General features: G+C 39.3%; 1 protein-coding gene and 1 pseudogene across 1 annotated transcript in view; both read left to right on the top strand.

Moving 5' to 3' along the window:
• CORIN (corin, serine peptidase) overlaps positions 1-23,476 on the top strand; it is a 256,772-nt gene that overhangs the window by 143,559 nt on the left and 89,737 nt on the right. The window contains exon 6 of the mRNA XM_047090824.1: positions 16,901-17,014. Within this exon, the coding sequence (XP_046946780.1) occupies positions 16,901-17,014 (114 nt within the window). The remainder of the gene's footprint in view (positions 1-16,900; positions 17,015-23,476) is intronic.
• On the top strand, positions 7,142-8,125 carry LOC124520153 (NIF3-like protein 1; annotated as a pseudogene).

The raw sequence follows: 23,476 nt of genomic DNA, 5'->3' as shown, positions 1-23,476 counted from the left end.
TCTCCACAGGCCAGCGGGGAAGATTATTTTACGTAGAAGTGTCCTTTATACCCATTGTCCTACCACACAAGCAAATGCTCCTCAGAAGGCCGGCTTGCCAGCAGGTTTGAGTGAGTATCCCACACTAACACAGAGGGATTTTTAACATTTCATCAGCACCTTATTTCCCTGCCAATTAAAAGAAGAAAGTTATAACATATGTATTGCCTTTGAACATCTCCCCCCAAAGGAATGATCATTTAGTTCTGCTAGACACCTTACACTCTGTCTTTACTTAATTATTTAACAACTATTTAATTCTATCCTAGACTCAGGAATGAGAGAAACTGATACAGTGCTTTCTCTCACGGAGCTTACATTCTAGAAGGGAGAGAGAGGGAGACAATAAACAAACAAATACCTTCTGCTAATATAAATTATGGGAATCATAAAACAGTCTTTTTTAAAGCAGGCTGTAGTTCTGATGGTTTTGAGCATCAGCACTATTAGAAATGATTAGCATGGTGCACCATGTTTAATAGAGGCCTAGTAGATGTGCAAGAAGGTAAAGAAGAGAATGAGAGCATTTCTCACCTTGGAAGACAGATACTTTTCCTGAGGAAGCCGCATTTTAGTGATAGGATTAGAGAGAGAGACAGAATAAGACTGGCTTCATGTTTGGATGGTAAATATATCCCTGATGTTGGTGACTCTTCATCCCCAGCCCCCTCTATCTTCAAGAGTGATCATTGTTTATTTGATTCATGCCAACCGGTAGGCAAAACTGAGTACCACTCTGCTCCCCACAAAGAACATACTCATACAAAATCACTTAAAAATGCCTTAAAAAAAACACCCCACTTCCTTTGATATCTACCACCCATTTATTTGCTTCTGCAGCAGCAAAGTTGTCCTGCCTGAGCTACTTCCTCTCCTTTTATTCTCTCTTAAACATAGACTTTTGTCCTTCGAACTCCGTTGAAACTGCTCTTATTAGAGCCCCCACTGACCTCACATTGCCAAAATGTCATCTGGGCACAGTGGTGTCAAATCGATATGCTGACAACTCACACGTTAATATTAATATTGTTCCTATTTGTATTTTACTCCTATCTTCTTTCCCAGGCGTTGACCTTACATATCCAGTTGTCTACTTAATATCTCTACTTGGGTGCCCACTGTATATGTCAGATGCAACAAGTCCAAAATGCAACTCTTGATCTTTTTTCCCACTGTCTTGCTCCTCCAGTAGGCTTCTCCACCTCAGGAGATGGCAATTCCAGTCTTCTGGCTGGCGGGAAACTTGAAGTCCTCGTTGGCTCTTGTCTTTCCCTCACAATTCTCATTGTGTGGGCCAGAAAACCCTCCTGGCTCTACTTTGAAAACACACCCAGCATCCAGTCAGGTGTCGGCACCCTCACTGCTGCCCCCACGAGGCCGCCATCACTCTTTCTGGACAGCTCCGATAGGCTCCTAACACTAGTTCCCACTGGTTTCTTTGCCCCTCTAGAGTATTTCCAACACCACAGGCAGAGATCCTTGTAAACATAGGTCAGATCATACCACATTTTACTGAAACCTTGTAATGACTTTACTTTTATTTTAAGTCTTCGCAAAGCCCTAGGTGGTTGACTCCTCCCCTCTACTCTCCTTCCTGTCTTGCTACATTCTCCACCACTTGCTCTACTGTGGCCACACGGGTTTCTTTGCTTTTCCCATACCCCACACCCCCACCAGACATGCTCCTGCCTGAGAGTCTTTGCACTGAGACCTCCTTCTGCTGAAATCTTCCCCCTGAAAGTTGGTTAATTCCTTCACCTCTTTGAAATTGTTACTTAAATGTCAACTTTTAGTGAGGCATAGCACTGGCTCCTCTCTTTCCCCATGGGGATGCTTTACTCGTTCATACACAGAGCTCTCTGATACCCATGCATACCTACCCATGTTAACGTTCAACAAAAAGAAGGGTGTGCTAGTGAGTATGGCGTGGAAAGCTGGGTAAGAACGAGTTGACTCACTTGAGCATATCGTTAGATTTTCTTTCTCCTTTCTCATCTTTTATCTTTCACCTCAATCCTTTTATCTACCCAAAGATACAGTGCTCTCCACAAGAGGAATTCTTGTATCAGCTGCTAAAAGATTAGACATGTTCTTTTTCGTCTAGTCAAATACTCTCGTAAAAGGTAAGAGTGATAGAGGTTGACAGTAACTTAATTTCTTTTTTTTTTTTTTTAATTTTTTTTTTCAACGTTTATTTATTTTTGGGACAGAGAGAGACAGAGCTTGAACGGGGGGGGGGGGGGCAGAGAGAGAGGGAGACACAGAATCGGAAACAGGCTCCAGGCTCTGAGCCATCAGCCCAGAGCCCGACGCGGGGCTCGAACTCACAGACCGCGAGATCGTGACCTGGCTGAAGTCGGACGCTTAACCGACTGCGCCACCCAGGCGCCCCGACAGTAACTTAATTTCAAGAAGCATGTAGTATGAAGGGCTAACAGGCTCTCAGCACAGGCTCAGGTGATAAGAGTCTCTGCCAGGTCAGCTTTCTTTTCAGACGTTGAGTTGAACCTGAGCTTCAGACTTTATACAAAGGCTCAAAGACTGAGTGAATGAGGACATTATACAGTCAGTGATCGGTAGGTAGTTTCCGAAAAGGACTCCAAAAATTAACAATCAAAGTATTGAGAGCATTTGCCAATATAAATGCCTCCCATAATACACTAGCAGAGCAAACTGAGAGACCTGGAAGGGGCTCTAGAAAATCTAAAGGTCATTTCAGGATATGGATGTTATTTCAGCAGGCTGTTATCAGAGACCAAAATACTGAAGAGTTGATCATCTTCATGGGTATATACTCTTCAGAATCCAGAGAATTCTGAAATCAGGTGGTTCATAATTATCCCCATCATCTGGACATGTAAACTAGTGTCTTAGGCAATATTCCTTTGTATGCTGCTATTATTGCATTAATATTAATCAGTTGCCACGTGTCTAAATGGAAATCAACTTTGGTGGTGAAGTACCTTTACTTGGTAAAATTATCTTTATCAGGTGACCATCAGTAGAATATATGCTACCAAAGGTAGGGGATTATTTTTGTTTTCTTCACTGCTGTGTCCCTAGATGCTAGAATAATGCCTAGCACAGAGTAAACATGATTAACTAATCAGTAAACTGATTAACAAATGAATCTTCTGTTGATCAATTTGCCATTGATTTACAGTCCAACATGCACCTCTCAGAATCATAGATGATTGTATAGCATGTCAAGATTGTATAGCATGACTTCTCCTCATGGGATCTTTCTTTTTCACCTTAAGGGCTAAGTCAAAAGGTTATTTGAATGAAGATAATTGGTATAAGAAAGTGAAATTTATGGTTGAAAAATTTCAACAGAGATTTTTTATGAGCTCTCTCAGGGTGTTCTCTAAAAAACCCAGAGCTGAGATGGAATGTCATCTCACCTGGTCCCAATCACCTGAAGGGCAGACATTTATCTTTTGTTTAGATAGAAAAATAAAGACAAACTTGAACTTTTACTTGGAACTGATGTCTTTGAACTGACCACAAATAAGGTGACCACACAACTGCTCTGGACAAGAAACTGGGCATGCGTGTGTGGTATGGAGGACTGAGCCTGAAGCTCAGACCTCATGATTCTGTGTCCACCTGGCTATATGACTTTGGGCAATTGTTGTCTTAACCACATGACACTCCAATTTCTGTATTTGTAAATCACCGTTTCCCCTAAGGAAGGTGAATAGAATGCCTGCCTGTCTACTTTATGCGGCTGCTTGGAAATTCCAAAGATGTGTTTGAAGTACTTTGCTAGTTGAAGAGTTTTACACACCAGAAGTGGAAGTGCTGAATACAAGTTAAGGAGAAATCAAACAGAAAATAAACAAAAGTTATTCTGAGTTTACAAAAATAGTATTGATTAATGAAACTACGAACTTCTAAAGAAAGAATAAGAATAAACAAACAACCTACAATGTAAAACCAAGGGCAATCACACCTCCCACTGTGGAACCACACAAAAGAAGTCAGTGTCTGCTGAATCAGCCAAGACAGGGGGATATCAATAATCAAAACAATGCAAGCAATGCTATGTTTTAAATTTGATCCAGATTTGATATAACCATACACAAGAGATGGCTTTACTGGAGTAAAATATTTAGGGTCTTAACGATGAAATCTAGATGTTAAGAGCTATTTACGGGTGAACTTTCAGCTACATTTCTGGAGGAATCATCGGAGCCCTAAGGTGGGGAATGCAATAATTCTTCTGAAACATTGCAGCTGCTGAAATGCAGACAGATGGAATTTCTGCAGTCTCTAATATAACACAGAAACAATCCCAACAATAGGATAAACACTTATGCCTTGAAAATGTTCTCTTGACCCTAGAGAGAGGATATTGTATAGACCGGCCAGTAAAATCTTAGTGTTTTGGGTTCTCCTTTTATATCTGGTTTCCTGTGTACCTTTTAGAAGTCTGTGTTTGTAGGTATAGGAACGCAGTCCCGTGCTGAGTCTTCTAAGACTATTCAAAATATAAACATGTTTCATATTTTAGTAGTTGAGGTCCATAGATGTAATTTGTATTGATACTGAAATGGTAGCATGTAAAGGAAAACCAGACATTTGTTGCTGATCTTTTGACGATTACACGTGAAGTAATATCATAAGAAACTTAAATCAATCAACTGGTAATTAATGTTCAGCAAATCAAAATTCTGATTTCCTTGATACCATTGGAAAATAATTAAGTAATTGCATTTTTTTTTCTTTGCTTTTTTGGTAATATACTGTGCTTCATTGAGATTGAGGTGACTTTTTCTCATCATATATTAACTAAGAACCTTCTGAGTGCCAGCCACTCTCTTAAGAGATACTTTTCTGTATTTCTAATTCTGAGTTAAAATATTCTGTTATTTCCTAGTTCTCTTTAGTTAGTCAACAAAGTTCATCTCATCAAGGAATATACCGTTCTGGGAGCAGTGACAGCAAGCAGGCAACTGACCACACGAATGATCACACTATCTTTTGTGGAGGGACAGAGACAAAGAGAGACAGAAGTTTTCAAGGGTTGCGTTTATTTACTGTTACTCTGAATTGAAAACTCGTGAAAAACTTAGCTTTTTTCTTTTCTGATTAAAAAAGTCAGACATCATGAAAGCCAGTGGTATGCCCCAGCCCAAAGCTCTTAGTCCCGTGAAAGGAAGTGGGCACGATCCCGTCCTGCACTTTCCCACTTCGTTGCTAAAGCCAGCAGGTGCACACAGTCCACATAGGGGATGCTCCTTAATCACCTGGCTCTGGTAGCGAGGCGGTGGCGGTATTTCTGGGCACCACAGGATTGTAACTATTGGAGAGACAGTTCTTGGCAGGCTAGATATATGCACCCTTATGTTTACTGCAGCATTAGTTGTAAAAACCAAGATATGGAAGCAACCGAAGTGTCCATCAGCAGATGAATGGATACAAAAGATGAAGTATATACATACACAATTGAATATTACTCAGCCATAATAAAGAATGAAATCTTGCCATTTGCAACAACATGGATGGATCTACAGAGTATAATGCTAAGTGAAATAAGTCAGACAAAGACAGATACCATATGCGTTCATTTATATGTGGAAATTAAGAAACAAAACAAATGAACAAAGAAAAAAAGAGACAAACAAAAAACCAGACTCTGAAATATGGGGACTAAATTGGTGGTTGCCAGAGAGGAGGCGGGTGGGAGGATGGGTGAAATAGGCAATGGGGATTAAGAGTACACTTATCATGATGAGCACTGAGTAATGTACAGAATTGTTGAATCATTATATTATATCTGAAAGTAATATAATTAATTAATATAAATAATTAATACATATAAAATAACCGCATGTAAACTATACTGGAATTAAAATAATAATTAATTAAATAATTAATTAAAATGGATAGGAGATCTGAATAGACATTTTTCCAGAGACATGCAGATGGCCAAAAGGTAACTGAAACGATGCTCAGCATCACTGACAATCAGGGAAATGCAAATCAAAAGCACAATGAGATACCACCCCACCTCTGTTAGAATGGCTAGTATCAAAAAGACAAGAAATAAAAAAGAAAGACAACAACTGTTGGTGAGGGTGTGGCAAAAAGAGAACCTTGTACACTGTGGGTAGAAGTGGAATTGGTGCCTCAACCACTATGGAAAACAGAATGGACTGTCCTCAAAAATTAAAAGTAGAACTACCATGTGGTCTAGTAATTCCAGTTCTGGGAATTTATCTGAAGAAAAGGGAAACACTAATTCAAAATTATATATGCATTCCCACATTCATTGCAGCATTGTTTATAATAGTCAAGATATGGAAACAACCAAAGTGTCCATCAATGGATGAATGGTATATACATATGTGTGTGTGTGTGTGTGTGTGTGTGTGTGTATACACATAATGGAATATTACTGAACCATTAAAAAAGAACCATAAAAAAAGGAAATTTTACTATTTGTGACAACATATATGGACCTCAAAGGCATTATGCCAAGGGAAAAGTCAAAGAAAGACAAATACCACATGATCCCTCTTATAGGTGGAATCTTAAAAACAAACAAAAGCAAAACAAAACACCAAACTCATGGACACAGAGAACAGATTGGTGTTTGCAAGAGGCAGAGTCTAGGGGGAGGTGGAAGAAATGGGTAAATATTGGTTTTTGTCTGTATTCGTTTAAATACATTGAATAAAAGATTTTTAAAAAACAAATAAAAGACCTTATTTCAAAAAAAAAATCCATATCTAAAAAAAAAAAAAACCAAAAAAACAAACTCATCAAACCATAAGGGAAGAGAGCAAGAGAAGAAGGAACAAAGAACTAGAAAGAAGCCAGGAGGCAATGAACCGAATGGCAGTAAGTACCTACCTAATAATTACTTTAAATGTAAATGGACTAGGACTCACGTTGTGGTGGCTGTGGGAGGTGCTGCTGTGAAGACGAGGAGATGGGGCAGAAAACTGGTTTGTCCCACAAGAGCATAGGGCATGAGTAGGGCAGGGGTCCTGACTCAGGAGCTTCTGGCCATGCCTCCTGGTCTCTTCATTGTCCTGGAAAAGGTCTGACGTGGGACTGAAATGAGAGGGACTACGTGTTCCCTGATCTCTGTATGTTATCATCTCGTGTACACCTCATTCCCACAATAGTCCGGCTTGTCCGTTCCCTGATCTGCAAATCCCCATTCCTTCATGGATTTGAAGGCTCTGCTTTCCTCCTTGAATAACTTTGCATCCCTCTCACTTGCTGAAAGTTGGGACAATGTTGGATTATGGTGGAACCAATCCCACAACACAGTGAACACACTCTTCCTTACCAATAACTTGACTGCGGAAGTGATGCAGGAGGCGCTGCAGAAGAAGGCAGGTCTCACTCTCTCCTACCATCTGCCTATTTTCTGACCCTTGAAGCACATAACCTGGAAAACCTGGAAGGAGTGCCTGGTGCTCCTGGCTCTGGGAAACCGTCCATATTTATTCTTCTCACACAGCCCAGGATGCCGCGCCTCAAGAAGTCAGCAGCCAGTTGGCTTAAGGGCTTGGAGTTTGCACCTCCAGGCCCATACATCCTTCCAAAGCTCCCGACTACCCCACGAGGGGAATGTACAGGGTAGAGTTTGGTGTTAACTGCACCCACGGACCGGCCAAAGTCATTTCTGCAGTGAAAGGAATTGTGCGTGTTTCTGTCACTTCTACTAGGACTGGTGATGAAGAACAAACGTGGATTAGTCTGAATTGTAGTCAGGGGGATTTGATGCAGGTGGTGGCTGTTCTTCCTAAGAGCAGACATTTTATCCGAAGACTGAAATTCTGTCACTGGGGAAGCCTCGGCTCCCACATGCTGGAATGGGACAGTTGTGCACGGTGGATGTGTCTGTTGCCTTGGCAGCCATGATTGTGTGAATCAAAAGTCACTTTAAACTATCTCATGGTCGCCTTGCTCTTAAGGTAAGAAGGACCCTGGTGTCTCCAGTCAAAGCTGTGACCCTGTGCACTGGTTCTAGGAGCACTGTGCTGCAGGTTGGCAGTGGCCGACCTTTCCCTCACAAGTGAGATGTCCCGTCGTGATGCTCTGTATGCTGCACCCCAAGGAATAAATGTCATCCTGTGTCAACACAGCAACATCGAGTGAAGCTTTCTTTCTGATCTTCGAGATATGCTGGGTGCTCCCTTAGGAAAATAAGATTAATATTATCCTGTCAGAAACAGACAGGGAGCCGCTTCATGTGGTGCACAGCATACAGGAACAACAGGATGACAAAGTCGACAAACTGATTGGTTCCCAATGTGAATGCATAACGAGAATCAACGGAGTTGGTATCCTTCTGGAAGAATGTCTTAGAATGTACTTATTTCTGGTTTCTAAATCTGCTTCACCAAATGTCCTGTAGCTCATATGGTGAAAACCATGACATAACCACCATTAAAGAACAAATATTCATCATAAAAGATGAACTAAGAATATACAATGTAAAGTATATATTCATTATAAACTCCAGGAAAGATCAACTAAAATCTGTTTACTTAACGTTCTTGGTAAGTAGCTCAAGTAATTGTCTCCTTAGCTTAATTAAAGGTGGAATGTGTCATTCTAGATCTTTCTGCCCTTAACCAGTTTAAAAACATACTTTTAGGGGCCCCTGGGTGGCTTAGTTGGTTGAGCGTCTGACTCAACCAACTCATGTCATGATCTCCTGGTTTCTGGGATTGAGCCCTTTATGGGGCTCTGGGCTGACAGCACAGAGCCTGCTTGGGGTTCTCTCTCCCCCTCTCTCTGTGTCTCCCCCACTAGTGCTCTCTCTTTCTCAAAAATAAATATTAAAAAAATAAAAGTGAAAACATACTTTTAAAAAACTTCAGATTGGAACACTGATTTCTAGGTAGTAGCCTCTAGAGGGTGATAAGGTCTGTCTGTATGTTCCTGTTCCTAGATTACTAATCTCACCTAAATTTCAAAATCAGAGGGAGTTTTTTTTTCTTAATATACATGAGCATTATTCATAACTATTATTTTATTGCTTTTAGGTAACTCACCTATAATTTTATTAGTAATATATAAAAATGGTTAGCTTTCAAAATAATACCAGTAATTATATAATATTAATTTTGTGCCAGGCACTCTCTTAAGTGTGTTATAAATATTTTCAATTCTTTATAAACAAGAATATAGTTATTATTATCCCCATTTTACAGATGAAGAAACTGAAACAGAGGTTAAAGAGTTTGCCCAAGGGGCGCCTGGGTGGCGCAGTTGGTTAAGCGTCCGACTTCAGCCAGGTCACGATCTCGCGGTCCGTGAGTTCGAGCCCCGCGTCGGGCTCTGGGCTGATGGCTCAGAGCCTGGAGCCTGTTTCCGATTCTGTGTCTCCCTCTCTCTCTTCCCCTCCCCCGTTCATGCTCTCTCTCTGTCCCAAAAATAAATAAACGTTGAAAAAAAAAATTAAAAAAAAAAAAAAAAAAAAGAGTTTGCCCAAGGCCACATAGTTAGGAAGTGATGGAGTTAGGACACAAACTCAGGCAGTCTGGCTCCAGAGTCTGTGTTCTTAACTACTTCTTAATCAGCATGGATGATAAGACTGACATAGGAGGTATGTAAGAAATCCTGAAGGAAAAGTAATCCATTTTAACTGGGATTTTCTCTGGGTGGTATGATGGAAGGTTTTTCTTTTGAATGCTCGTATACATGTATATTTCTAATTTATGCTAAGCATGTTACTTTGATAGTGAGAAAAGAAAATCTTTTAAAAAGACTGTCTAACATGGGGCTCCTGGGTGGCTCGGTCGGTTAAGAGTCCAACTTCGGCTCAGGTCATGATCTCTCAGCTCGTGGGTTCGAGCCCCACGTCAGGCTCTGTGCTGACAGCTCAGAGCCTGGAGCCTGCTTTGGATTCTGTGTCTCCTTCTCTCTCTGTTCCTCCCCTGTTCACGCTCTCTCTCTCTCTCTCTCTCAAAAATAAATAAAGATTAGACGAATTTTACATTTCTTTTGTAGGACCCCTTTCCTACCAATCTTATCTCCTGGAGGATTTGGGATCCTAGCTGACAAATTATTCTTGGTGATTCACCTGTAATATTAATTCACTACAGAAATAACCAATTGGACTGAGCCTTAAGAAATGCACCCAGTTAGAGAATTGGAGGAGGAGCCAAGAGAGGAGGTGGGAGAAGATCAGCAGTGTCAGAAGCCAAGTAGAGAGCTTTGATGAAAGACCGTCAACAATGTCCAAGTGAGAGAATGAGACAGCAGACAGCTTTGAGATACTATCTCAGTGGTATTTGCTTCAGTTATTGTTTGTGTTTTATGTGGGGAGAATAGGGACAGAAATTGGAGAATACTTAAGAGTTTAATACTTCAACTTAATTGGATAATACTTAAGAGTTATTGTGATTGTGCCAAAAATATGCAGAGGGCCTACAAGGAAGGTTTTCTGGGGGAAGTGGGTAGAATTCAGTCAAAAGGTACAGCTTGAACAAACACAGTAAGTATAAAGAAACAGCACAATGCATTGAAAAAACCCAAGTAACCAATTCATTATTGTCAGGGCAGAAAGCAGGAGGCAGGGAAGGTATGGTCAGAGATGATACTTAAGAAATAGCCTGGGGCCAGTCATTATCAAACCATTTTAAATTTATGGCACACTTAAGGTATAGCATGATTTTACCTTTAACAGTTAATCAAGTTGAAGGTTGTGGATTCCTTTGGATAGAGTTCCAGAAGGGGTTAATTGATCATATAATTTCTTTATGATTGGTCAAACTTATTGCCAAATAGTTTTTTTTTTAAAGAATGACATTACTACTGTAACTTTTTGTTTTTTATTTTTTAAATTTACATCCAAATTAGCCAGCATATAGTGCAACAATGATTTCAGGAGTAGATTCCTTAATGTCCCTTACCCATTTAGCCCATCCCCCCTCTCACAACCCTTCCAGTACCCCTCAGTTTGTTCTCTGGTTTATGCGTCTCTTCTGTTTTGTCCCCCTCCCTGTTTTTATATTATTTTTGTTTCCCTTCCTTTATGTTCATCTGCTTTGTCTCTTAAAGTCCTCATATGAGTGAAGTCATATGATATTTGTCTTTCTCTGACTAATTTCACTTAGCATAATACCCTCCAGTTCCATTCACGTAGTTGCAAATGGCAAGATTTCATTCTTTTTGATTGCCGAGTAATACTCCATTGTGTGTGTGTGTGTGTGTGTGTGTGTGTGTGTGTGTGTGTGTATACCACATCTTCTTTATCCATTCATCCATCGATGGACATTTAGGTCCTTTCCATACTTTGGCTATTGTTGATAGTGCTGCTATAAACATGGGGGTGCATGTGTCCCTTCGAAACAGCACATCTATATTCCATGGATAGCTGCCTAGTAGTGCAATTGCTGGGTTGTAGGGTAGTTCTATTTTTAGTTTTTTGAGGAACCTCCATACTGTTTTCCAGAGTGGCTGCACCAGCTTGCATTCCCACCAACAATGCAAAAGAGATCCTCTTTCTCCGCGTCCTCGCCAACATCTGTTTTTGCCTGAGTTGTTAATGTGAGCCATTCTGACAGGTGTAAGGTGGTATCTCATGGTGGTTTTGATTTGTATTTCCCTGATGATGAGTGATGTTGAGCATTTTTTCATGTGTCGGTTGGCCTTCTGGAGGTCTTCTCTGGAGAAGTGTCTATTCATGTCTTTTGCCCATTTCTTCACGGGATTATTTGTTTTTTGGGTGTTGAGTTTGATAAGTTCTTTTATCAAACAAAGTTCTTAGATTTTGGATACTAACCCTTTATCTGATATGTCATTTGCAAATATCTTCTCCCATTCTGTCGGTTGCCTTTTAGTTTTGCTACTACTCTAACTTTTCTTTACTGGCATGCTAACATTTATAAATAACTAAAAATACCCCCAAATATATCATTTATAGTTTAAAAAAATAAAGTATCACTGAAGATTTAAAAAAAATAAATAAATGTAAATTGACTAAATTCTCCCACCAAAAAACATGGAGTGGCTGGATAAAAAAAAAATTATAATAAAATCCATTTTTTTGTACCTACAAGAGACCCACTTCAGATGTAATGGCACTCAAAGACTGCAGGTGAAGAGATGGAAAAAGATGTTCCATGCAAACAGAACCCGAAAGAAAGCTGGGGTAGCTATGTTTATATGCAACAAAATAGACTTTAAAACAAACACTGTAATAAAAGGCAAAGAAGGGCATTATATAATGATAAAGGGGTCGATCCAATGAGAGGATAATAATTTTTGTAAATATTATGCATGTAACATAGGAGTACCTAAATATATAAAGCAAATATTAACAGACCTAAAGGGAAAAATTGACAGGAATACAAAATAGTAGAGGCCTTTAATACCCCATTTACATCAATGGATAGATTATCTAGACAAAAAAATCAATAAAAAAACATTGGTCTTAAATGATATATTAGACCAGATGGACTTAATAGATATTTACAGAACATTTTATCCAAAAGCAAAAAAATACACATTCTTCTCAAATGCACATGGAACATTCTCCAAGATAGATTATATGTTAGGCCCCAAAACAGGTCTTCATAAATTAAAGAAGACTGAAATCATATCAAGCATCTTTTCTGACCACAACAGTATGAAACTAGGAATCAAAGAAGAAAACTGGAAAGGTCACAAATATGTGGAGGTTAAATAACTCCACATAAATATATACATAAATATATAATGAGTCAATGACAAGATCAAAGGAGAAATCAAAAAATACCTTGAGACAATAAAAATGGAAATACAAATCTTTGAGATGCAATAAAAGTTGTTTCTTAGAGGGAGGTTCATAGCAATGTGGGCCTACCACAAGCAACAAGAAAAATCCCAAATAGCAATCTAACCTTATACCCAAAGAACTAGAAAAAGACAAAGAAGCAAAGCTCAAAGTTAGTAGAAGTAAGGAAATAACAAAGATCAAAGCAGAAGTAAATGAAATGGAGACTGAAAAGATAATAGTAACTAAGTAACTTGAGCTTGTAACCAAGAGCTTGATCTTTGAAAAGATAAGCAACATTTAAAAATCTTTACGCTCACCAAGAAAAAAAGAGAGAGGGCTCAAATAAATAAAATAAGAAATGGAAGAAGAGAAGTTACAACTGATACCACAGAAATATAAAACATCTTGAGAAACTATGAACAATTCTGTGCCAGATATTGGATAACCTAGAAGAAATGGATAAATTCCTAGAAATATATAATCTTTCGAGATTGAATAATGAAGAAATAAAAAGGCTGAATAGACCAATTACTGGTAAGGAGATTAATCAGTACTCAAAAACCTACCAACAACAAACAGAAGTCCAGGATCAGATGGCTTCACTGGTGAATTCTACCACACATTTGAGGATTTTATATATATCCTTTTCAGACTCTTCCAAAAAATTGAAGAAGAAAGGACACTTCAAAGCTCATTTTACAAGGCCAGCATTACCCTGAAACCAAAACCAGACTAGGACATCATAAGAAAGGAAGAAAAGAAAAAGAAAAAAGAAAAGAAAAGAAAAGAAAAGAAAAGAAAAGAAAAGAAAAGAAAAGAAAAGAGAAGAGAAGAAAAAGAGAAGAAACCAAAGGAAAGCAATAGGCCAATATCTCTAATGAACATAGATGCAAAAATCCATGACATTTTTCACAGAAATAAAACAATCCTAAAATTTGTATGAACCACAAAAGATCCTGAATAGCAAAAGCAATCTTGAAGAAAGAGAATGAAACTGGAGGTATAATGCTCCCTGGTTTCAAACTATATTATAAAGCTATAGTAATCAAAACAGTACGGTATAGGCATAAAAAACAGACACATGGATCCATGGAAAGGAATAGAGAGTCCAGAAATAAACCCGTGCATATATGGTTAATTAATTTACAGCAAAGGAGACAAGAATATACAACGGGGAAAGGACACACTCTTTAAAAAATGGTGTTGGGAAAACTGGACAGCCATATGCTCAAGAATGAAACTGGACTACTCTCTTACACCACACACAAAAATAAACTCAAAATGGATTAAAGACTTGAATGTGAGACCTGAAACCATAAAATTTATAGGAGAAAACATAGGTGGCAAGCTTCTTGACATCAGTCTTAGTGATGAATATTTGAATCAAATTCCAAAAACAAAAGCAAAAATAAACAATTGGGACTACTTGGAACTAAAAACCTTCTGCACAGCAAAGGAAACCATCAACAAAATGAAAGGCAAGCTACTAATGGGAGAAGATATTTGCAAATGATGTAACTGATAAGGGATCAATATCCAAAATATATGAAGAACTCATACAACTCTATAGCAAAACAACAACAAAACGCAACCTGATTTAAAAATTGGGCAGAGGATCTGAACAGACATTTTTTTCCAAAGAAGACATACAGTTGGCCAACAAGCACATGAAAAGATGCTCAACACCACTGATCATCAAGGAAATGCAAATCAAAAGCACTATGAGATATTGCTTCCCAGCTGTTTGAATGGTTATTATCAAAAAGACAAGGAATAGCAAATGCTGACAAGGATATGGAGAAAAGAGAACCTTCATGCACTGTTGGTGCAAATGTAAATCGGTGCAGCCACTATGGAAAATAATATGGAGGTTCCTCAAAAAATTAAAATAGAGCTACCACACTGATGTAGTAATTCCACTTCTGGATATTTATCTGAAGAAAATGAAAACATTAAATTGAAAAGATATATGCATCCCTACATTCATTGAGCATTATTTACACAAGCCAAGATATGTAAACAGCCTAAGTTTCTATTGATAGATGAAAGGATAAAGAAAATGTGATATACACATACACAAAGGAATACTACTCAGCCAAAAGAAAAAAGAATGACATTTTGCCATTTGTAACAAGACGGGTGGACCTTGGAGGTATTATGCCAACTGAAATAAGTCGGACAGAGAAAGACAAATACCATATGATCTCAATTATGTGTGGAATCTAAAAAACAAAACAAAGGAACAAAGAAGACAAAACAAAACATGGAGACACAGAAACAGAATGATGGTTTCTAGAGGGGAGGGAGGTTGGGTGTGAATGAAATGGGAGCAAATGGGGGTCAAGAGGTACAAACTTAGTTACAAAATAAATAAGTCATGGGGATGAAATATACAGTAGTCAATAACATTATGGTGCATATTTGTAAGTTGCCAAGAGAGTAAATCTTAAAAGTTCCCATCACAAGAAAAAAAATCTGTAACTTTCACTGGTGATGGATGGTAACTAGAACGACTGAAGTGATCATTTGGCTGTGTATACAAACATTGAATTATTATGCTGTGCACCTGAAACTAATATAACGTTATGTGTCAATTATACTTGAATAAAAACAGACACCATCATTATAAGAACATTTGTAAAATACAGAGGAAAAAAGAAAATAAAGATTGCTTTTAATCCCAATACTGGAGATAATCACAGTAACCATTGATTTACTTCTTTCTAGGCCAAATTATATTATGCTTTTTTTCCGTACCAGTGTTTTTCCACTTAAATTATCTTGAACTTTGTCCTAAGACATCAAGTATTTTCTGCAGTATACTTTTCAATGGCTCTAACAGTATTTCTTATTACGAAGGTAACAAAATTTATTTAACCAGCCTCCTACTATTGCATAGTTCTTTTCTATCATTTCCTCATTACAAATCATGATTGTACAAATAGCCTTAAAAATAAAAACTTGCACTTATTTATAATGATTTCCTTTGTATGAAGTCCGAGAAATAAGGTGCTTGGTGAAAGGTCATGCACATTTGAAAGGCATTTGATGCACATTACCAAATATTTAAGTCTATTTTAACACCCATTTTATTTTGAAAAGGAACTGATTTTCCCTTTTGTTAATGATTTTCCTTAAAAAAAAATCTCTCTAGCTTTTTGTCTTACACTTGTCTACTGTAATTTTGAAGCAATTGAATATTGATTAAAAAAAAGAGTACCATAATACTAAGCAAAAAATATTAAAATGTAACTATGCTGAAGAAAAGAATGAAAAAATCATTAGGTCATGTTTCACATTCCTGATGCCAAAACAGACTCTGATATAGCCAACTGACATCCTTTTAAGGCAAGTAAATATATTTCACTACAGATCAGGGTGTCTCTAGGCCTGGTTCAAGCACACAACGATGGACTCTTTTTACTGTAACTTTACTGTGCGGCATTGCGTAGCATTTTAATTTTTTTTAATGTTTATTTATTTTTGAGAGAGGGAGAGAGAAAGGAAGGTGGAGCGTGAGTGGAAGAGGGGCAGAGAGAGAGGGAGACACAGAATCCCAAGCAGCCTCCAGGCTCTGAGCTGTCAGCCCAGAGACGCATGGGGGCCTTCAACTCACCAACGTTGAGGTCATGACCTGAGCCTAAGTCAGACAATCGGCTGAGCCACCCAGACGCCTGGTGCAGCAATTTAGAAGGAGAGGGTTGGGGTTTTTTGTTTGTTTGCGTGCTTGTTTCTTTTCTTTTCTTTTTTTTTTAATGTTTGTTCAACTAACAGCACTTCATTTTTAACTAATTTGCAGTTATTAAGAAAAATATTCACATCTGGTATTTTCCCCACATAAATCGTGCAATTGATAAGAATACCTACCCTCTTGTGCTCTGAACACGGAGACCTCTCACCCCGCAAGCCCAGTGCTGAGTTTTCTTTTGCGTTTCTCAGGCAAACACTGTTTGTATTATTCCCAGGCAATTTCACCATTCATGTTCTAGAGGGCCAAAGGAAACTCGGTGAGGGAATGTGGACACAAATCCGTTGGAGAGCAAGGGAAGGTTTTCCCTCTGTGCTTTATTTCTCCCACGTTTAATGCGAAAACCCTTCTGACGCTGTGTTCCCACCCTTGTATTTCAGCGCTGTGCGGAGGGGGCGAGAGCTTTCTGTGCGCCAGCGGGCTCTGCGTGCCCCGGAAGCTGCAGTGCAACGGCCACAACGACTGTAACGACTGGAGCGATGAGGCGCATTGCAGTAGGCGCGGGGCCCTGGGGGTTGTGCGGGCGGCCGGGTCCTAGTCAGGCGCCTACAGACCACAGCCATTGCATTGTCAGAGCCTGCCGACCACGGGCCCTTGCGTAGACCACTGCTAGTTTGCCTTTCTAAAGTGAGCCAACGGGTACGGGGTTTGCGCTCCTTTCAAAGGCCTGATGCCCTTAGCAGGGCAGGAGCTGGAGGCCGCAATGGAGCTGCTCAAGGACTGGGGCGTTGTGTTGCCTCAAGTGCTCAAAATTGCAAGAAGGCTTTTTTGTTTATTTTGTTTGGGGGAGGATTTTATTTTTGTTTTTAAAGTTTAATGAGCTATAAAGGTCAGCTTTTTGGAAAAGGACGTTTTTAATAGGGAAAATTTTCACCCTTGTGATGCTTAACATTCCAGGTCCAGCAGATGCAAAACCTCTTGTTTAGGTTTTCTCGAAATCTGGAGAGAGACCATGGTGTTAACTGTTTTGAATCCATGCATTGATAGATTCAGCCATAAACATCGTCAGTTTGTTGGCTATTGATTTGATTGCTTGTTTTGACTCGATTGCTGGGTGGCTTGTCTAATATTGTAGTAGTCTGCTTGGGCTGCCTTTCAAAATACTGCAGACTTCATGGTTTCAATAGGAGAAATTTATTCTCTCCCAGTTCTGGAGGCTGGAGAGTCTAAGATCAAGGCCAACCAAGTTCAGTGTCTGGTGACAGTTCTCTTGGCTTACAGGCAGCTTCCAGCTTCCTATGTGCTCACGTGACCTCTTTGGAGGCTGAGAGGGAGGGGGAGAAGGTGGGAGAGGGTGAGAGAGAGAGAGAGGGCTCTGGTGTCTCATCCTCTTATAAGGGTACTTAGATTAGGGCCCCACTTTTATAGCCACATCTAAGCTTTATCACCTTCTTACAGGTTCTGTCTCCAAATACAGTTATTTGGGGGTTAAGGCTTTAACATACACATTTTGAGAGGACATAAACATTCTGGTCCTACATATACACACACACACACACACACACACACACACACACACACACACATTCCAACTTTCAAGTTGTTTTGCACTTATGCAACATATGAAAAAGAAAAATTCATCTCAATAATACATTGCAGGATTTGCATCCAAAGCAGAACCATATGTAGTGTTCTAATTGCTTTTTAATGGTTATACGACCAGCAAAAGTTACCAGGGGAAAAGCTGTGTTTTACTCCCTGTAGGAGTTGCCAAGGCTGTATGAGAGCTCATCACTGTTGACCTTAATTGAGAGGTTCTTGTGGTCTCTTTGCCAGGTGGACCACCTTTTGTTTCTCTGAAGGATTAGGATACTTATTTATCCTAAGTGTTGAAGGCAGTATATTATGATAATATTTCAGGTCAGCGTTTCCCTAACTCATGTTCCATAGTTCCTCAGTCTTGAAAACTGCTTGAGAAAAAAAATAAATTTGAGACATTCTGCCAAATCTACTTTTTAGAGAGTTGCAACACATACACATTGCAAGCTCTGAGAAATGCAGTTAGAAAAAAGACGTACTGGGGTGCCTGGGTGGCTCAGTTAGTTGAGCACCCGACTTCGGCTCAAGTCATGATCTCACGGTTCGTGGTTTCAAGCCCTGCGTCGGGCTCTGTGCTGACAGCTCAGATCGTGCTCCTGTCTCTCTTTCTCTCAAAAATAATAAACATTAAATAAATAAACAAATAAATACTTATTTTTTGCTTAGCTTTGCTTACTTTTGCCTAGCTTTGTATTTTCTCAAAATTATTTGTTCATTTATACCCCCACTTTTATTTATTTATTTTTCATGCATTCTTTTATTTATTTTGTGTAATATCCAGCATCCTATGGAACTTCAGATATGCCACCCATATTTTGGAACTATTTTCACTATGACATTTGTTTTTATATTTTGGAATTACCTGTTCAGAAAAACCTGTGGCACGTGATTTTACATGAAAAACATTTTCACAGGACGTATACTTACATTAGGGAGTACTGCTGTAGAATTAGGAGGAAATATTTTATAGAGCACCCACAGTAGGGAATTTAAAATGATTCAATAGAATTATGGAAATTATGGAAATCGTGGTGGAATCTTTTCCTTATCTCCCAATACGGCCCATGTGGGCATTATTAAAATTCTGCATGTGCCTCTACTCCTGGTGTGGGCTCACACTGGCCCATCATTCTGTTCCTCCACTGCAGTGAGCATTGCACTTAAAACAGTAAGAGCTTTCTGCTGCATTGGTTGCAATTGATTTTGAAGGAGCGAATTTTCCAGTCAGTGACTGAACAAGGAAGGTATTACTATTCTATAAGGTATATAGCAATGTCCTAGGAACTGAAAGTTTATGAAGGAAGATACAGGCTTTCCTCATGAGCATACTTCAAAACCCATGTGGCTTGGTCAGTTGAGGAAATAAAATACATCCCTTCAGAATATTTGTCTATGAAAATGCTTAGTTAGACATTGAAAGCTTTTGCGTGTAATTGTTTCCGGACTCACGAGGACATTTGATTCTGAGTTTTAACCTTCAGTGCTTGTGGCATTTCAGTGCGTTCACTGAGGGTGCCACCCTCCCGCTGTCCACCACCCTGTGGTGAAGGAGGAGTGCTAAGTCTGAAATAGGGCATGGATGCAAATCAGAGCGTGAATGCAGCCTGCATACTCCTGAAGGGAGAAGACGGTTTTGCTGGGCATTCCTAATGAATGAGCAGAAAGATATGCCGGTTCCCAGGGCGCTGGCAGGTATAGGAGGAGGAGGACTCCTCCTCTATGCTAATCAACTATGCTGGTAGCATTTATTTACATGATGTGATTACATTTTTAGCAGAGGAGGTATTATCCCTTTTTGTCCAGATGCAGTGCTGAGGTTGACAGTGATGAACAAATTTGCCACTTGTTCAAAGTGCTAGATTTGAACCTGGTTCTCTACTATTTGTTTGTTTTTATTGAAGTGTAGTTGATACACAAATGTCATGTTAGTTTTAGGTGTACAACATAGTAATTCAACAATTCTGAACGGTACTCAGTGCTTATCACAAGTGTGGTCACCATGTGTTACCTTACAATATTATTGACCACATTTCCTATGTTGTACTTTTCATCCCCATGACTGATTTATTTTATAACTGGAAGTTTGTATCTCTTAATCCCCTCCCCTTATTTCACCCATCCCCCCAGTCCCCTCCCCTCTGGCAATCATCAGGTTTTACTTCGTATTTATGAGTCTGTTTTCTAGATTCCATGTATACATGAAACCATAATGACATTTGTCCTTCTCTGACTTATTTCACTTAGCATAATACCCTCAAGGTCTACCCATGTTGTCACAAATGGCAAGATCTCATTCTTTTTTATGGCCCCAAATATTCCATTATACACACACACACACACACACACACACACACACCCCACATCTTTTTTATCCATTCATCTATCAATGGACGCTTAGGTTGCCTCCACATCTTGGCTATTGTAAATAATACTGCAGTAAGCATAGGGGTGCACATATCTTTTTGAATTAGTGTTTTCATTTTGGGGGGAGTAAATACCCAGTAGTAGAATTACTGGATTATATGATATTCCTATTTTTAATTTTTTTGAGGAACCTCCATACTGTTTTCCACAGTAGTTGAACCAGTTTACATTCCCATCAACAGGGCACAAGCTTTCCTTTTTCTCCACGTCTTCGCTAACACTTGTTGTTTCTTGTCTTTTAGGAACTAGCTATTCTGACAGGTGTGAGGTGATATCTCAATGTGGTTTTGATTTGCATTTCCCTGATGATGAGTGATGTGGGGCATCTTATGTGTCTCTTGGCCATCTGTATGTCTTCTTTGGAAAAATGTCTCTTCAGGTCCTTTACCCAATTTTTATTCAGATTATTTGGGGTTTTTGGCATGGAGTTGTATGAGTTCTTTATATATTTTATATACTAGCTCTTTATTGGCTATGTCATTTGCAAATATCTTCTCCCATTCCATAGGTTGCCTTTATGTTTTGTTGATGGTTTCCTTCACTGTGCAAAAGCTTTTTATTTGGTGAAGTCCCAGCAGTTTATTTTTGCTTTTGTTTCTTTTGCCTGGGGAGACCTATCCATAAATGTGTTGCTAAGGCTGATGTCCAAGGTATAACTGCGGGTATTTTCTTTTAGGAGTTTTGCGGTTTCAGGTCTCACATTTAGGTCTTTCATTTTGAGTTCATTTTTGTGTATGGTGTAAGAAAGTGGTCCTGTTTCATTCTTTTGCATGTGGCTGTCCAGTGTTCTCAATACCATTTATTGAAGGGACTGTCTCTCCATTATAAATGCTTGCCTCCTTTGTTGTAGAGTAATTGACCATATAAGCGTGGGTTTATTTCTGGGCTGTCTATCCTGTTCCATTGATCTATGTGTCTGAATCCAGCCTTGAATGGGTCCAAATCTAATTGTTGTTTTTCCCAAACTGTGCTGCCTTTCACTTGCTCTTGTCCGTGTAAGTTCAGACTTGGTGAACAGTTATATTCTGATCACTTATATGACAGGAAAATGTTTATTTTGGATGCTCTATTATACTTTGGGTGATGATTGTCTATTACGCCGGCGTGCCAGGTATCTGGGACTGCTTACGGACTTTCTCCACTAACTAATTTTGTCATGTCCTTCAGTCTCTTCCTAAGCATTTGTAGAATGAATGGATTTCCAACCACCTGGAATAATTTTAGTGGGGTAGTGAAAATACTTTCAAAAATTAAGGAAAGTTTTCTTTTAGAAATTTCTAACTCTGTGACTTTAGGCAGGCTACCTACCTCTCTGTTCCTGGGTTTCTTTGTCACTGAGGCTGGCTGCACTTTAGCCCTGCAAGAAGCCCCACCTGCAGGGATACTAATCCAGTGGGTCTGGAGGCGGAGCCCAGCAGCACCTTTGCAAAACTTCCAGGGTAACTCTAATATACAGCCAGATATGAAACCACTGGACTAGAGGGTGTCTGGTGTCTCTTTTGCTGCTCACATTCTATAATCTTTTGATTGTATAACCAGCTCTAGAACAGTGTCTGGTAGATAACTAGTGCTTAGCAAATGAATAAGAAAGCTTCAAGAAAAACGGTTGTCACAAGGAAAATAGCGGCCACAAAGTCCACACACTTTATGCCACCTACAATCACCGTCAAATACCTTTGGAAATCATTTGCTCGGAATTAAGAGTAAAATTGGTTGACTTATATTTTAGTATAATTACACTCTAAGCTATACTAATTATACTATATGCTAATTATGCTGTGTTAACTACTTATTCTAAGTATAATTAATTACACTAATGATCACAACGTGTAGTGATTACTCGTGGTGGACGTTCTGGAGTCAGGCTGCCTGGGTTCCTATCTCTGCTTTGCCATTTCCTGCTTCTGTGAACTTGGGGAAGTCACTCAATCTCTCTGGACCTCAGTGCCCTCATCAGTGAGATGGAAACATTAACAGTAACTATCTCTAGAACTATTGTGCAGAATGCCGAATCCTTGGCTAGAAAGCACATAGCCCATTGTCTGTCTGGCATGCTATAACCCTTTCAAGAGTGATAGGACTTCTGGTTGCTATTGTGGTTATTGCGTTTTTATTCACCACATCTTTGCTCCCCACGCCAGCTCACCTCCGCCTCTGCCCACCACCTCTCACCTCCAAGCTGTAAAGGATGGTCACCGGAAGCCATGAAGGCAGCTCATAAAGGTCAGGGGGGTAATTGAAGAGGAAACAGAAACATGAAAACATCCACCCCAACTTTAAAACCAGCACCACGTAAAACTATTTTAGAAAAGAAGCACAAAAGAAAAACTGGTGTTCCATATGATGTTTCTGAATCACCAAAAATGACCACATTGACCATATTCTGTTTCCTAAAAGGCAGGGATGCAAGTAAATACTAGAACTGTTTCCATCAAAATAATAAAAAGGAAAATATTACTCTGTACACTGAAGGAGGAAGCTTCAGATGTCTGGAAAATTCACTTCAGTTTAGTAGCAATCTGATTATACAAATCAGTAAGAGTATTGAATAGTCTTGAATTCCTGCCATGTGCGAAGCATGTTGTAGACACCCAGGAGGTATAAAGACTGTTAAGACGTGGTTTCTTTCTTCAGGAGTCTTTGAGTCTAATCAGAGGAATAACATGAATACGGAGATCATTGAATATGGTACTTTAGAGCAATACAGTAGAAGAGATGTCACAAAGGGAAAGAAGACTGGTGCAAACAAAAAGGCAGGGGCCGTAGGTTCTATGACTATATGACAAGGGCAAGATCATTAGGAGTAAGATTAGTGTGGAGAAAGCTGATGAAAAGATGGGATTGAAACCAGGCCTTGGACACAGGTGATGTTTGGAAAATCTAGTTCAGTGATTCTCAAGAGAGGGCAGTTTTGCCCCCCCCTCCCCCCTCCGAGGGGACATTTTGCAATATTTGGAGACAAATTTGACTGTCACGAGTATGGAGTTTGGAGG

This window comes from Lynx rufus, unplaced genomic scaffold (genome assembly GCF_022079265.1).
Source record: "Lynx rufus isolate CCGP_SWC_20201006 ecotype Redwood Valley unplaced genomic scaffold, mLynRuf1.p SCAF_3, whole genome shotgun sequence".
NCBI classification, from domain to species: Eukaryota; Metazoa; Chordata; class Mammalia; order Carnivora; family Felidae; genus Lynx; species Lynx rufus.
This window is presented reverse-complemented; position numbering and strand designations above follow the sequence as displayed.